Source organism: Bactrocera latifrons, unplaced genomic scaffold (genome assembly GCF_001853355.1).
Source record: "Bactrocera latifrons isolate USDA-ARS-PBARC rearing strain unplaced genomic scaffold, ASM185335v1 scaffold_92, whole genome shotgun sequence".
Lineage (NCBI taxonomy): Eukaryota > Metazoa > Arthropoda > Insecta > Diptera > Tephritidae > Bactrocera > Bactrocera latifrons.
Window position 1 is genome coordinate 367622 of NW_017537623.1, and position 18187 is coordinate 385808.

An 18187-nucleotide genomic window follows, 5' to 3' on the forward strand; every position below is an offset into this window, starting at 1 on the left:
TCTCTCAAAAACAGGTCATTGATAAAAGTACCACTACTTAAGTCAGCCGTTATAAAAACATACGCATTCACTCACTTAAATGTTGGCAAGAAATGATATAACAAAATGCACTTACTAACTTAGCTAATGCATTTGCGTATGTGCCGGCTTGCAGTTTCACTTGAAAAATAGTCAAATCTCAAAGACTGACGTTATAAAAACATAACGCTTTGCCACAACTAAGGATACGTCATTGAGTAATAACAACGTACATAACTTAAAATTTGTCATAAATCGTCTCAAGAAAATATTTAATTGAAAATGCCGAGCATTATGACATTTATCGCCCACTTTCTCTGCGCATGCGCACAGCTCTTTAGTCAAAAACACCGGCAGGCAAAGCGTAAGAGCTTAACCAGCGAGTGTGTATGCCGTTGTATGCAAGCAAGCGCAGCTTCAACGCTTAGCATATTGATAGTCAATATAATTTGTGGTTGCTGTTGTCGATTGTCTTTTTGTTCCGAGCGCTTAACGATCAAAATTATTGTTAATTGCTTCTTGCCTGCACATTTGTGGCACTCATAATATTTATACATAAGCCAGCACACACACACACATATGTGCAATAACGCCATATATTGTTGTATTAATGAGAAAATTGCTGTACGAAAACTGTCATATATTTGTATGCTGGTATTTACTAGGAAATTTATGGCAAGACATTTTAAATGCATCTATGCAATATAGCATATAAAAAAGGTGTGGTGGGTTTCACTTACCATAAAATAGAGTGGCAMATTCTCATACTTTTTGACAGTGCAGGTCTGCCCCATCGAGCGACAGCAGCCCGTATCCTCGCCGCAGCGGTACAAAATGGTGTAGGAGGGATGATAAGTTTTGAAAGTGTAGTTGGAGACGTGTATGACGCGCGGTATTGGACGGCGACATCTAGTGGCCACTTTCATGTGATTATAGTGCTCGATGGCCAGTTGGGTGGGCGATTCTGTAATGAAATTAAATTTGTAAGATGAACACAGTTATTAAATGAGGTTTATGCAAATGTTTGTTTTTTGATCCCTACAATACAACGAGTAAACTTTTTATTCTTATAATAATTTCTCTAGAAATTTTAAGTGAAATATTTTTTTGTTTATTTATGTATTTAAATGGAAACGTTGGAGTGTAGAGCTAGTAAAGGGAACCGCAGTTGGCTTGTGCTGAAGATATCATTATTTTTTGTTGTTGAAAATGTACAGGAATCAGCTTTTGGGCCAGAAGACTTAATTAAAATGCCCATCTTGAGCTAACATAACAATATCCTATTTTTCTTGCAATTTGTGGATTTCATTCCAAAAAAAACTACGTTGGCTTGACGGTTAAGAATAAATCAAATCAATTTTTGATACTCTCTACTTATGTGAACATTTCAATAGACCTTTTTCCATAAACCGAAAAACGAGGTCATGGATATGACGAGCGGAAGCAAATCTTCCCTGCCATTGTGATATGAAAAATTGTCTTTCTACGGTTCTTGGCTGCAATTCATATGGCACCAAAGTTCATGTCTTCCATTAGAAGGCGACAACCGTGAAAAATATGCATTGATAATACAAAAATTCTCTAGTCGCAATTTGGAAATACCACGAAACAATAGTTGCCCATAATTCGCTAGACTTGTAACATGGCGAACCGATCACTCAACTGGCATAAATACTATAAAATTGTATAATCAATTAAAAGAGAATAACAAGCATTTAAACCACTTTAATCGGTTAGACGGAGCATCTCTTGTATTCAAGCAGATAACCTTAGCACAGACCAAACTTAGGGAGCAGAGGCAGTGGCGAATCGAAAATATCACATAGTATTGATTTCTATATAAAACTATATCTTATTAGAATCGTATAAGTACGAGTATAAAGTACTGTTACATGAAAAACTATTTTTTTCAGAGCGCTACAACATTAAAGCTCTTATGTCATCAAAAACAGCTGTAGCTAACTATCCCTCCGAAAAAAAACACTTACGAGTATATAGGTCCTTCTTCGAGCAAATGATAGCATAAATAAGTTGCCAACTGATGATGCGCRTGAACTGAGCAACTGAATTGAGTTCAAAAATTCATCGTGCCAACGTTAGTTTCTATTTTCTTATACAATATACCAAAATTTGTACTATTTACTATGCTTAAAAATAATACATTTTCTTCAAAGCAGTATCAATGGACTATAACCGAGTTTAATGCGAATTGTTTGATATATGTATTGATAAGTAGCCATTCTATTTGTTGATGCAACAATCGCTGTTGCCAATGCTACCGCTACTGTTTGCGCTACTGTATTGATATGCCGCAAGTTCTCCATTGCGGAAATTGTACGGTGTCAGTGGATTATTGGCGGGCATCATGGCATGACCGCAACACATAACAACTTTATTATCCCGTAAATTTACGACTTTCCAGGTATGGTAAACTATCGGCACGAGAATGCGACTACACGTAACTAAACACATGTTGCACACACTAGTATGTGAGTTCCTTTCAAACAGTCAACCACATTATTGCGACTAAAGCGGACCGTTGTGGCTTGCAGTGTTGTTCTATGCATCATTGTAGCGAAATCGAGACTTAAAATATTCTGGCCATGCGTCACGACGAAACGTCGCGTTCCGGCATATGTACCGTATGTGTATGTTTGTTGCAAATCTTTTGAGTTTGCGGCGGAGGTGTGCATTTCAAATTACGATGTGCCACATGCCACACGTCCACTTATTTAACAACAGACCGGCACAAGCTTACAAACCTTGCATATGTATGCGTGAATTACTATGGGTGTGCGGACCTTTGAATATTTAAGTTTAGTCAATTATGCTGCGGTTCGGTTAAGGCGCTATAAAAACCTCTTCGCCATGCTTCTGGAACTGGTGCTAAATTGGTTAAAAGTGGCACAGTTTCTTCAAGTGGAAATTTTATCGTTAATTTATGGATCGCTCTATATTTTAGGTTGAATTCCTTCATTTTTAGTTCGTCGTGACATTAGAAAAATTAACAGAGATCACTTTATGTTAGGAATTTTCGAATTCTCGATCTCGTAAATCCGATAGCCTGATTTCCAAGAAAGGATTTCTTAAGTGGAGTCTGATAGTAAAGTAACGTTGGTTCGAAGATGGCTTTCCGATAGCTTGATTTCCAAAGATGTCAGTTAAGAAATTCTTCCTTGAAAATTAGTCTATGGGAAAGTCGTCTTCGAAAGTCCTCGACGAAAGCATTGATAATTACCTAAATTCTTGCATAATTGTAATATATCCTTTTAACAATACTTCTGAGTAGATATAGAATTCTTCAAATTGTAAGACTCTGCACGCTGACGAATATAACGAAACTCGCAGTTGAGGACTTGTCGTGACCTTCCACCACTATTAGATTAGCACATTTTTGTTCGGATATCAGTATGGAATCCCATTCTTCATATGAAATTAGAAGTCGAGGGCTCGTTTTAATCTTCCGTGGATACTCCACTATTAGAACCCTTCACGAATACATTCAGGGCTGTATATAATTCAAGGTGCGATCCGTCTAATTGTTTTAATGACTCAAAAACCTCGACCATTGAGGATTTGTATGAGCCTATAGCTCTGCCAATACTAGAAAAAATATATTTTTATATATAGTCAGAAACTAGAATCGAACTCTATCCTGAAAAAAGAAAGCGGGAAAAAGTGGTAGCATTTTTCTTATAATATCCATACTTAATTGATTTAGCTTCCAGGAATACTATACTTCCAAGATAAATCGATATATGGAAGGTAATTGAGGCCTTGCATGCGTCCTATGGTCTATTGTGCCCTCTATAACTTCACATATGGTCACAAAGATCCAGCACTCGAGGAAGTTGCTGTGCGTAACTGTGGTGATGTGATCCCTGTCCACGTGGATAGAATCTAGAGCTTTGAGCCTACTTTTACAAATTGTCGATCTAGAATCAGGTGTTCTGGAGTTTCGAAATCCATGTCGCAAAACCGGCAGTTTGCGCAAGAAATTATGCTCATGTTGTACAAGAGCTTCCTGCGACTGCAGTGCTCTGTTTAGAGTGCGACAGCGAAACAGAATTTATCTCAGGAGAGATTGATCATATTCCTAAACCTTGCACGATTGTACTCTCTCAGTAGTAGCTTGGCCTAGCGCATTCCTGCTGACTGCTGTCAGTGCCGTTCTCTCACCAATCTCTCCTCCGTGCAGAGCTACTCCTTTATAGTGTGGGGCCTCATCGCAATACATATTTCTGGCCCCATCATCCTGCATGCTGCCGCAGAGCGACCTAGTTCGTCGGCCAACTCATTGTCGGCGAACTCTTTATGAACCGACACCTAGATCAGGTGTACACGGTTGCAAATTAATAGACGGCACTTCATTATTAAAAGCGATATAACCTCATAAGCTGGGATCGCTTTTAGTGCCACTTACAGTATAATGTATTTATATTTTCTTTTCTTAACAGCAATACAATGAAGTGTAGGAATGTGTCTGTGACACAAACGCTATTAGAAACATATTTTTTTCTATTAGAGACTTTGTTCTGAAAAATTTTCCTCAATACTTCCCCCTGTAGAAACCAAGTTGTCTGCTGGCGCTTCAAAAAATACTGAATATTTGCTAGTTCTTGATCGAACACATATGAATCTGGATCCATTGCGCTAACTTAAATCCAATGATTTGTGGAACTTAGTTATGAAATCCGTCGTGATATGTTATGCAGACGGTTCGATCATCAAAAAGGCGAAGCGAAGTGATGAAGTGTGACTGGAAAGTGGATATTAGTGATTTTTTGATCTGTTTTGATCTGATCCGTTTGCAACATAAGGGGAGTCGACTTTACGAGTTTTCGAAAGAAAGTTTATGCGAAGATGGACCATAAATAACGGTAAAATTCGATGAAAATGTAACGCTCGTATACATACTAGTTTAATGTGGATATCAACACAGATCCCTGAATTAATATTTGGTATCATAAGGACAAGACAACTTCATTCAACCTAACGGCTGAAGCTGTAAAAGCTTCCGAATAGTGCCCGAAGTGGAAAGTAGATGCTTGGAAAGCTTTTAGCGGGGTTAAATTGACAAAAACAGCACCGTGCATGTCAAACGAGTTGCGATTTAGCGACCGAAACGAACAAACAACTCAGTCCACCTCCGGCCAAACCACTTAGCCGCTTACAAAGTACAAAAACAGGAGTAATATCTTCTGCTTCTAATGTATTTTCGCTTTTATGAAATATTTCCTCAATTAAACGGTCAAAACAGCTGTAAACTTTTCATTGGGATTAAGTGCAGGCGAGCATTGTCTCTAATTGAAATAGTCGCTGCCGATCGAGTAGTAATTTGATTTACTGCAGGGTTCGCGAACACAAACACACATGACAATATAGCGGCCACGGCGTGCACGAAGACATGCCACATACAAATGTGCATAACAACAACATGCATGTGTCCGTGGACTACAACAAAATGTGCCGTTTTTATCGCCTATTACTTTTATTTCTTGCTTTTCGGGCCCCACTTGGTGCAATTGTCTGCCAACTGTGGCACAGCCAACATCCAGTCTGGCTATTTATTGCCGTTGCGCGTACACACATGAGTGCTGTTGTTTTGCCCATTGCCGTTAGTGCTGTTGCATGCCACAAGGGCAAATTATTGACTTCTTTGTTTGGTACTGCTTGTAGCGCTAATTCCAAGCAATTGAAAACTTGCGTCCGCAAAAGTTCTACGCACACACACACACACACATGCACGCGGACATGACACACGTTTGTAGCGTGTGCAACGAATGTGCATAAACCGTTGCATGGCCACAAGTTGCGATTTCATTGGCCGCCAATTGGTGGAGTGCGTTCATCTGTGGGACGCAGCGCTACTCAAGTTCAGTGGCGCTTAAGCGGACGATTTGAACAAAGTGTTTCGCATGCGTGGCACCGGAGTAGAAACGTTGGTAGTAGCATTGCACTTAAATATTTTATAGCTCATCGTTTAATATTTGCATGCATAAACGTATTGACACACATACATACACACATATGTATGTATGTATGTAGATGTCGTTGCATTGCGCCTACGCGTCATGTAAGTGAATGTGGCATATTTGCTTGTTGCACTGTGTGGCATGTAGCACAAGTGTTTAAAACTACATAGTAGACATACATATGTACATATGTAGGCATGTAAATATTTATGTATTTCCTTGCAAAAATGTTTCTCCCTCCAAACTTTATTAGCGCCAGCAGAAATGCCGATAAAATTCGCAGACGCGCTCATTGAAATGCATAACCATAAAATCGCAACATATTTAACGATGAAATCGATTAATGCGGAATTTCAAAGAAATTTTCATGTGCGCACACATGCGTGTAAATAAATATAGACGCGCAAATAAATTTAGACACATTCACTCATAAAAGCGCAGAGAACACTTTCGCACGAATTGCAAATGCCACAACATTGGTCTGGCTGATGAAAAGCTTGCCTTTCAATTTCGGCGAAAATAATAATTTTTTTTATTGCTACATATTGAAAACAATGTGAACTTTAGACTGCCGCAGCATATATGTACATAATTTTGTTTTCAAATTATGGCCACGAAAGTGGCAAGTTTTTCACTCGAACTGGGTGTGTTGGATTAGCCCAAAAAGTAACATCAGATACTACTATATATACATATGTATATAACGATCGAAATGACTAGCTGAATCGATATAGCAATGTTCGTTTATCTATCCGCCTGTCAATCTAACTGTTTATATGCCAAGTAGTAAAGTTTTTGAGATATCGCTCTTAAATTTTGACCACATTCTTTTCTTTGCAAGAAGCTGCAGTTTTTTTTTGGAACCGTCAATATCGGGCTACTATAGCATATAACTGACATCAAACTGAACGCTGAGATCCAGTTCTTGTTTGGCGTGGCATGCAATGAATTGATTAGTATCATGCGGGGACTCTTTGCATGCAGAAAACAACCAGCAACAGTATCCAAAATAAAGTTGCACAGGTGCTTTTATCAAACAAACTGTCATTGTATTCATGACTTGACTCTCACATCACCGTTGACTGTCATAACTTCAAAGTTGTAGATAGTTTCGTCTTGGAACCAGCGCAGAATAACTCTTGCCAACAGGTGCTGTGTAGGTAATTGAGCAGTAAAGTCCTCTGTCGACGAACAAAGACTAAATTCTACAAGTCACTCACCATCCCGGTCCTGCTATAAGGTGCAGAGACATGTACGATGGCAACATATGCGGAGTCGACTTTGCGAGTTTTCGAAAGAAAGGTTATGCGATAGATGGATCATAAATTTTGAAAACAGAGAATACCGCAGTGGATGGAATGATGAATTATTCGAGATATACGACGATATTGACATAGTTCAGCGAATTAAGAGACAGCGGCTACGCTGACGAGAACAAATCGTCCGAACGGATAAAAACACGGCAGCTCTGAGAGTATTCGACGCAGTACCCGCCGAGGGTAGCAGAGGAAGAGAAAGACTTCCACTGTGTTGGAAGACCAGGTGGACAAAATCCTGTAAGTGAGAAGAGATGTTTCTAAGAGAAGATCTTGCTTTAAGTACATAAGTAAGCATTTGAGGATATTTTCTCCAAATAACATTCCGGAAGAAATAAATTTGGAGAGGCGTATATTATATTCCTCAATTGAAATCAGCTGGGCCTCCCTATAAGTGTTGGAGGGGAGACACGAAGCGGTCGACTATCCTGTAAGTAGACTGCAACGTTTCTTTGTCCTTTCCTCAAATGCTGCCAGCAAGCGACTTGGGGATATTGCTGCGAGTCCATACTTTGATCGTATATGATGTGAATAATATGTGATGATGTGATATAAACTATCAAACCTAAGATCCAAAATTCTTGTGTTGTTCACTGTCGGAATTTTAACAATATTCCTTGGTCCAGTTGGCAATTATGGTTCCTGTGAATATACTAGGCCAAAGTTTTAGGCTCATTACAGTGAAGAATGAATACTAGCAATTATTCATTGATCCAGTTAGTAAATATGATTCTAGTGAAGTTACTAAGGAAAAGTTTTAAGCTTTTTACAGAGTAGAAGTGAAAAAGGTTAAGGATATGGGTATTCACTTTCAAAATCATCTAATCGATTTCTGTCGGGTTGGGTAATCCAGAACTATCATTAATTATTATTACCTCGTGAATATTTAGTCTTGACTTTAATTCAATTAAAATGAAATATCGATAAAATCTGCAATTTATAAGGTAAAATACGATCGTTCATAACATACTTTTGACGTTTGTTTCTAAATTTGTTTTACATATCTCTCGATCTGACCACCCCAATATTCACCTATGTATATTCAAAAAAAACTCTTGAAGGAGCACCATATTTTTGGGCAGTGAAATCTCCATAGTAATTTCAAAATATCTGTTTGAATCCAGATGACAAAGTTACAAATGTGATGGAACACAAAACTTCCAACAGTGACAAGATAGCTCTGGATGTTTTCATAATATTACCGTTATCTCATTCATATGAACACAGATGAAAAAATTAGAGACCTGTCAGGAATAATATAGTGAATTCTTGTACAAACTACATCATCTTTGAAGCATGCCCACTCCTAATGAATATAAACAGGAGATTTCTAAATATCAGATCTTAAAACACATTACATTACATTATATTACTAATCACAACTTTCAAAAATGTAACAGTAAGCAAACCAGACAAAACTCCACTAGGAACTCGAAGTATTTTTCAATCCCGATATGCATGTCCGATTAAACTCCAGACAGGATTCATACTGCCGTATCGAATTTATGTACATCGTTAATTAGGTGTTACATGGGTTTATAAGTTTGAAAATAAATGAATTTTTTATTGTGTTCAAATTCTACAACACCGCTAGAACATTAATCTAAATTTTCAAGTTAATCCGAGTACAGAGCTTTGAGAACTTGTCGAGGCTAGCTAGGTTAAGTTCGCCGTCTTTAAACGCGTTTTTCTCGAAACTGTGCTTTCGAAGTCGGTTTGCAAGATTACTCGAGAACTAACAATGACGTGAAATTTTACACAGGTCTTTGATATACAATTCATTAAGACTTGAACTAAGGTTTTTTTTAGATTACAACTATTTGAAAAGAATTGTAGCGAAATTTTAATTTTTTTGTAAAAATGTCTGTCAAAAATCCAATTTTCACTATTTTTTCCTTCGTTCAAGTTCTAAGTTAAGGTTTTAACTGAAATACATATTTTTTTACTTTTGATGATCCTGTAAGGAGTTATGCTGGCAACGCGGGGGTCACCGGAAATGGCGTCGCAATGGCCGAGTATGAAAAATTTTTTTTTGGAAAAATTTCAAAATTTCTTTTTCTATATTACAAAATTACTAAAAAAAAGTTTTTTATGTGAAAAAAATTGTTCAAAAAAGCCTTTTTTTACCCGAGGAAACCCATGTAACCCCTTAAAGAATGTTGCAAATTCAAAACTTCTTTAAATGCTAGCACAAACGCGAATTTATTTTGTTGATCATCAGCAAAACATCGTTAAAACAGCGCGTTTTTTAGGGTTTAGTATTAAATAACTTCGGTGGCAATATTTGAATACTAAACTAGCTCAAAAAATTTCTAGAACTAAAATCATAGAGACCAGTATAAGCGAGCGCTTTGTGAGTTACGGTTTATCAACAGATACTTCATGATGTCCTAATATACATATAATACTATAAGGCCTAACAAAATTGACTTTATTGAGACAACAAAATTTATATAATCCAGTAAACTAATGATTAACAAATAAATATTGACTAAGGAAGTATTAAATTAGCTCACCAACATGATTGACTTTATTGGCTTGATCGCGTGGGACATTACATCAATCCCAACGATTAGCTAATCAAACTGTGTTGGCTTCTTTACAAGCACTTGGCAAGCTTAGTTTAATCGATTCTTTTATTGCCACAGCCATACACATGCAACACAAGAAAATACTAATTTAGTGCTTGGCCCCCGAACTCGCGAATAACACGGAAAATTGTGCGCACGCCAACCTTAATAGCCGCGCATTCTTCTGAGGTTTGAGCCTGAGCCGTGCGCTGCCGCTGCTGTGGTCAATCATAAATAATGTGCATTGCCCCAGTAGTATGCGCTCTCTTCGCATTTTATGGCCGCCAACTTGTTGCGAACTGACGTAAATTGCCACTGCACTTGGGTGGTCGGTCGGGCAATTCTCTTTATTGTACACAAGTATTGAATGGATCGATGGGTTGCGCACGCGCCGGCCTTATGCACGGCCGTAGTGCCGTGAAACAGCTGCAGATGAGCACATCGCAGCCGCCAACTTTCTCTCAAACTCGGCGTTGTAGTCCATGCCGGAGGCGGTAACATTACAACGCGACAAACGCAGCTATGCTTTCTACGTGTCTGTAGGCGTTTCATATGTTCATATGACTTTATTAAATGGCAAGAGAGAAAAGTGATGGCGACGTCATGGCCAATTGCCGTCATAATTATCATTTGCTCGGAGACCAGGCGATGCACCGTTAAACTATCGTATGAAGCAGACAAACGGGCGATGGTCTAACTACCAATATGTACATATACGTATGCATATATAAATGTTTATATAGTATGTATATGAAGGTATGTGTGGTGCAGGCTGAGTGCATAACTATTAAACACAAGCTGGTTGTTTCCAATGTGAAGCCGTCAAACGTGCTTCAACAGTAGCAACGTCAATATTTGCACGGGTTTGATGAGCGCGCGCGCGCGCACACCGTGACACCGGTGTGTCCAAATTGAAAGCAACGCGCTGCCACATTGAAGCCTAAACGGCGACAATTATGGCGCTGCTGCTGCGCCGCGTACCGCCAGCAAATATTTCAGATGAATGGCAAATAAACAATCAACACCGTCAGCGCGCAGTTCGAGTGATTTTATTGCACACCTTTCATGAAGATTAATTAATTAATGAGCCCATAAGCTATTGCTGACAACACTTTAATTGTCTGGCAATTATTACCTGCCTCGCCAGTGTGTTACAGGTGGCTCGTAACTCACTTCCTCAACTATTTGATTGGGTTAGTGGCGTGAAATTGTTGGTGGTCACGTTGACTATCGCGCACACATGGAGATTTAAATTTAATTACATAATTGTGGGAAGCAAACAATTTATGGGTTTATGTAACATTTATGTTTGTGTAAACCAGGCAAGCGTGCTGGGAGGCGCTGAGTTCGGGTGTGGTTCAATATTAGATAGTTTTGAAAATTTTACAATTCAAGGTCGTCGAATTGTTGGTATAAGGGGTTGCATGGGTTTACGCGTTTTAAAAAATCGAACTTTTTTATGTTATTATTAAATTCTACGACACCTCTGGAAAAATGTGCTAAATTTTCAAGTTGATCCGAGTAATAGTTTCGGAGACCGTCTTTAAACGCGTGTTCTTTAAACTATGTTTTTGAAGTCGGTTGGCCAGGTTTCTCAGGAGCTACTCAACGGATCTTCAAGAAAAAAACCACAGTTCTTTGAAAAACAATTCTTACTTGGACGAAGGATTTTTTTATTTTATTTTTTTTTTTTGTTTTTTTTTTTTGATTACAACTATTTGGCAAAAAAAAATCGCGAAATTTTCAGTTATTTTCCTTTGTTCAAGTTCTAAGTTAAGGTTTTAGCTAAAACACGTAAACCCTACTTAATATTCGTTAATGGGTTTGGTGGTTTATGTGATTGGTGAAGCAAAAACATAGTCTCTCCCTCTCAAACGTCAGGCTACCGCGGTACTGCCTGTCGACAACTAATAAGGCTCCGAAGACCGAGCAAAGACGGTATAATTCCATCATCTGTGTGAAGGAAACTCCTATGCCGCCGCCGGGTTAGGCTTAATACTACCAACTCAACTAGGCTTGGAGTCAGAAGGCAAATCAGCAACTCAAATTAAATCTCTTGATTAGCGATACCGAAATGTGGTGCTAAAGGGTAATCCATTTCGAGGCTCCCTGCTTTATCATTCGTAAGAATATTCATTGGCATTTATTTTTTGAAGATTATCTCTTTCAGATGTTGGCCGTGGCTACCTCTCAGATGGTCCATCCATTGAATCTAATGGTTACGTTCTCATCGCTGAACAAAATTGGGGTTGAAAGCGGTGGATCTTCTTGGAACTTTTCAAGAGATTTAACATCTGGACATAAAATGCGCCAAGTCGTTCCATACCTCAGTCCGAATTGAACGGTGCCGATTCGACTTTCCACGGTCTTTGTGTACTTTCTCTTCTACGGCTCCTATATATTTGCTCCGTCGCATATTATCCTGTAATGATAATCCTGGGACTCAAGATGGGTGTTGTTGTTGCTCAGTATGCTGACTATTTTGAAAATAAACTAGACAGTACCAGACTAATTTTTAAACTGACTCGTATTCACAAGACTAATTTAATAATTTACCACTTATTCAAACTTATATTTCAGACATATTTACTAGAAAGTTAAAGCAATCGTAGAGGTTTTGAATAATACCGATATATAAGCAGGGGATTCGAATTTCACAATATATACTCCAAAGTGTAAGATGGAGTTTGACGTGAATTATTTCAGCAACATGTAGGCCTATCAAGAACTAGTTTTTATCAAGAGTATGGTGAATTCAATTGAGGCCATAAATTACGCCAAGACGAGTTTCGTAAAGGTCGTCAAAAATTAATTGTTCCAAATACTATTGATGCTATACCCGAAATGATATTGCAAAATCGTCATGGGCCATATTGTGAGGTTAAGACAACTATAGGCATACATTTAATCATGAACGTTTGTTTACGCTGGATCACAAATAATTCCTCAGAAAAACTCTCGTGTCGATTGGTCGAAAGAAATTTTAAGAAATATGATAACGGCGCTTCGAAAAACTTCGAAGACACCGTCATATTTTCACAGCACAAAAATGCTTCGATACTAGGCGAAAACTGGGACCCAACTCCGTTGCCCGGCTTGGAGCGTACTGCTAACTATTACTTATTAAAATTGTGTTACTTCTAATACGAACGCTTCATACTTTTCTAAAAAAAATATACCAAATATATTATTATTATCAATAAGGTAATTTGGTACAGTTTTTCTTTGCAAATTGTTAACGATTGACCCAATAAACTTTTCCTCGAAATTTGACTTTACTCACCTCCCCTAGCTTTCAGTAGCTAAGTGCCACATTTAATGTACCACGGATATATCAACTGACTTTTTGTTATCTCGGTCTCTCAAAACCTTTGCATTGCGACTGTCCGCCAACTACCGGCGAACGCTAAATCATTGCCGGCACAATGACACATTTCGCAAAAGTCTACACCGATAACATTCCGTTTTCATGTAGCAGCGGCAATTCTGCAAATATTTGCCATGCACTTATGCTACTGGATATCTGGTGTTCCCAGTTGTTCGGTGAAGTTTACAAGTTTAAACGCTTGTATGTGTTGTGTACGGGCGTGCATACGATTTAAGCAAAACCGATAAATGTCCATAAGCTTAAAAGAATGAGATACTATATGTTATGTATAACGTTGGTTCCTTCTCAGTTTTACAATACATACCCTGCAGGAACGGCTAGATGTCGAAAATGTGTAACAAAGTATGGAATGTTTTTCATTGGAAATGGAGTTTTTGGAAATCTATATCATTTTATGGGCTTCACTGTATATTTATTTAAGATTGGGCGTATATGTGTAATTTCCTAGAGGGGTAGCTGTCAAACCAGCTGTCAACGTATATAGACAGAGGTATTCTTAACGGGTATGTTCAGAGCACTCCTGCTAATACCCTTTAGACTCTCATAAGGCCGTTTAGATGATTTTTTGATGAAAATCCGGATCATTTACTCAGCCCTATCCATGAACACTTGACGATTCTGGTGGTCAAGAGGTTTCATTTCTTGCGTCAATTTGATCTTGTAAGGATGTAATCCAAGATATTTTCCCAAAATTCGCCACGACGACGCCACAACGCTTGAGAACGACGTATGAGAGAATGATTTGGGCTTTTCTTTCCTTATCTCACTATGGGAATATTTTGTACTGTGCCTGTGGATTCAAATTTTTCCACTAGAGGCTCAATTGTTGAACTAACAGGATAATTATGACGACCAATAACTTTGACTCATTGTTGGATCGTATATCTTTAAATGATGATGTGGCAAAAGAGCGGTGAAAAACTATGACGTCGTTTGTCTTATTAGTATACTTTAGTGACGTTCTCAACTTTTATAATTGAGTTATAAATTTTTAAGGTGCAAATAATCGAAAGTATTATTGGGTCAAACTTTTCTAAACAGTAAAATAATCCGCAGTTCCTTTTTTCTCCAAGTCAATATGAATATTAACTATTTATTAAATATTTCTAAAGAGACACGTCTAAGAGCTATAGAGTGTCGAAAACCATCACTCCGTTAGTACGAGTTTTGGGTGACGGAATCAGACCAAGAAATAGTTGATCCATAAAATATCCAATGACTTGACTCCGTAAGACTTCCATTAGTGTGGTCAAGACTTTGCTTAAAAAAAAAGGAGCGGCTTACCAGAAAGAAACGTTGCTGGCAAGGTCGACTATGCTGAAAAATGTTTCGAATCTACGGAAAGTAGACAAAGATCTTAGTAGAGAAAGAAATGACGGTTAGTTTGTGTTCTAATATAGCCAAAATACGGGTCATATCGAAACAGTTGTTGTATTTTGTTTGAAGTCGAAATTCTCTCTCTTCTCAAAATTGGTATAGGATCACCTTTTTACAAGATTTTATTATCGGCACCAAGAAATTTGTATTTGCTAGAAATAGTATTTACTAGGGCCCGTTGAATACAAGATAACTAAATTTAGAAATCGCTTTTATATCGCTTTTCCTGGAGGGTATGTACAGAAATAGGTTAGAGTTTTTCAAAAAGGTTAGCGCCCGTGAATGTACAAAATGGTCAACCAGAACATACAAGGTTTGTTCCAAAATAAAGACGACTTTAAAAACAGAACAAATGGTTTTTTGGGCAAATCAAATTATTTTATTCAAAATAGTCTCCTTTTGCTTCAATAGATCTTTTTGCCAGTCCAAAAGCATGTCGAACGAGTGTTTTAGCTCGTTGGCCGATATGGCCGACAGTATGCCGGTGTAAGCCTTTTGAATGGACTCTACGTCTGCATAACGCTTTCTTTTCATGGGCAAATGCACTTTTCCAGGTAAATACGGGAGTGGTTAATGGTTAAAATCTGATTTTTGGTCAAATAATCGCCTTTTGGGTGTTAGATTCCAATTTTTAGTCGTCAGTCAATTTGTGCTTAACCTTCCTATACCCGCGTCAAATGTTTTAACACCTATACCCGCGCACGGTGTGACAAACCGTGACTTTGACTCCTCTTTTTTTTATTTTATAGGAATTATAGGATGTAATAAAACAAAAAATATCAATTGTTAGCATAAATTAATTATTAATTTAATGGCTATCAGTCTTTTCAAAACAGCCTAAAAAAATATTTACGGAAAACTGTTTCGTCGGTCTCACAGACATGCGCGCGGGTATAGGAAGGTGAACAAACCGTGCACACACCTTTCGTAAGCCCAAATGTTCGATAAATCGATGTTTTGGAGATGTTCAATTCCAATTTCATGAATTTCAATGATTATTACGGCAAATTTTTGATGAATTAATGCACAGTTTCGAAGGATTTTATGGTGATCACGGATTTTGATTGGCCCACACTTTGATCGTCGTTTATGTCCTCACAACCACTTTGAAAACGTTGAAACCACTCGTGCACTCTGCTACGGAATAGGCAATCATCGCCATAAACTTGTTTCATCAATTGAAACGTTTCGGTAAAAGTTTTATCAATTTTAAAACAAAATTTAATGTTGGCTCTTTGTTCGAAGCTAATTTTCGCACCGATAACACAAACATACTGACACTTAAAACGCAATAACTTCATTTCCAATCAATGAAATGTCATGAAATTCCCACTGGACAGTCGATAAAGATAGCAGAATCTAACGCACAAGTCGACATATAGATGATGCCACCCGCTAGATTCAAAAAGTGCTGTTTACTTTGGAACGCATCTTGTACATATAAAGTGACTCGAGTCCTAACAGTAAAACCTTAGCACTGAGCACGGCGGAAATGAGCAAGTTTGAAGAGAATTATGTGTAGCTAGCTAACCGAATGAGCATGATGTTCAAACACGTTCATTCATTTATTAACATTTATTATGATTATTATTATGCTTATTATTACTATTACTGATTATTTATTATTTCAGCCATCGATATTTCATTTAAGAAAATTTAATCGATATATACATATATATTTTTTAGAGTTTTATACTTACTCTGACTTTGCACATATGCATTGTGCTCCTTTTGCACACCTTCCGGGGTACCCAAGGCATATTTTTTTTCTGTTATTTCATGCTCTCTGGAGCCTCTATCAGGTTCATCATCAGCATATTCCTGCAAAATAAGGCCGAAAGAGAAGTTTGTAATTTAAAAACCGCACTTTATATTTGTGATCGTGAAATAAATTATTTTATTTAAATGAAATGGTGCTTATTACATTTTTTCGAACTTGCAGGCACGCTGCGTTTACGTAAAATGTCTCTTACTGAAAATTGACTACATACTTGGTTTCAGATTTGTACGCCCATAACTACAACACAATTGTTAAAATACCAAATTTTCCATTTATATAAACAAGTATACGATTTCAAAATTGTTATGTGTTATAAAATTAATCCGCCACTCGACTTTCTTCCACACTCCCAGCCATGAATAAGACGTGAAATGAAAGTCATAAAGCGCGTATTGGCTCTTCATTGCAGCGCAGCTACCAGTAAATACCCAATTCAAAATCAATAAAAAGATCGTAATCATTTCCTTCTTAAATTGATTATAATTTTGTTTGTCTTCAACGCGTTAAATTTCAACAATACGCTACACATGGGACCATGGTACATGATATAACGTGTAACGTATGGTTTTCCATAAATCTCTTAATTAGGTCTTTCATTGATTTAATGAGGTTTTATTAACGCTTTGATATTGATACATTCATAAATTTATGCATAAACATACGTATATGGTGGGTTCATGTTTCAGGCATACATACGAGTATACTTCTACATATGTATCTATGTAGACTTTTTTAAAAAATCCGCGGTATCATTGTATAATTACATAAGGTCAACAGAGCAATAAAATTTGTCAGCGGAATTTTGACTCCGCTTTAAATAGAAAAGAAAAGTAAAACGCGGTCACAATTTTCGAAATTTTCATATCAAAACATAGAAACCGCGATATAATGTTTGCCATGGATAAAAATATCGACCAAAAATTTTTCTCAAATTTTGAATTTGTAACCAAATTTCGTACGCGGAATCGTGGCGAACGTTGGAACAAGCTTACGGTGATTCAGTTTTATCAATAACACAAGCCAGCGAATGGTACAAAGCCTTCAAAGACAGTCGAGGTACCGTTGAAGAGATGCCTCGTTCTGGACGACCTTCGAACTCTTCAACTAATGAAAATATTAAAAAAGTCAAAAATTTGGTGCTTGAAAATCGTCAGGCAAGTGTTAGAGAGATGACAAGAGAGCTCGATATCTATCGCCAGTCCGTTTGAATGATTTTGGTGAAAATTTTGGGTGTGCAACGCGTTGTTGCTCGACTCATTCTGAAACAGCTGATTTTTTATTTTTTATTTATTTTTTTTTTTTGTTTTCAAAAAGAGTACGATTGTGTGCGAATTTAAAACCTAAAACGAAAAGAATGCCATTGACCAACCACCGTATTTAACAGATTTTCAGTCGTTTGAGGAGATAAAACAAAATTCGCTGAAAGAGCTGAAGGCCATTCCAAAAAGTGCTTATGACGAAGTGTTTCGAGAACTGAAATAAGTGTATTACATTTGGTAGGGACTACTTTGAAAAATATCAAAATTAATATTAATGAATAATTAAATATTTTCCGTCTTATGTAAAATTTTAGGGAACTTTGTACTTCATTCACTCACTCAGCTCACACAAAACTTATACTAAAAGTATCTAAGAAAGAAAAGAAGTCTATCTCAGCTGGCATTATTTCCTCCATTTCGGGTTTTGTTAATGTTTAAAGCATTTGTAAGCTATTTTAATCGTGCACACACTCATTTTTAATAAACCTACAGAAAATTACACGA

The 18187-nt window shown here is 37.4% G+C and overlaps 1 protein-coding gene across 8 annotated transcripts in view; it reads right to left on the reverse strand.

The window, feature by feature from the left end:
• LOC108977609 (alpha-protein kinase 1-like) overlaps nt 1-18187 on the reverse strand; it is a 36930-nt gene that overhangs the window by 4753 nt on the left and 13990 nt on the right. For all 8 annotated transcript variants that reach the window (XM_018947372.1, XM_018947371.1, XM_018947370.1 and 5 more), the window contains 2 exons: nt 16345-16465; nt 759-982 (listed from right to left, as the gene is read on the reverse strand). In XM_018947372.1, the coding sequence (XP_018802917.1) occupies nt 759-982; nt 16345-16465 (345 nt within the window). The remainder of the gene's footprint in view (nt 1-758; nt 983-16344; nt 16466-18187) is intronic.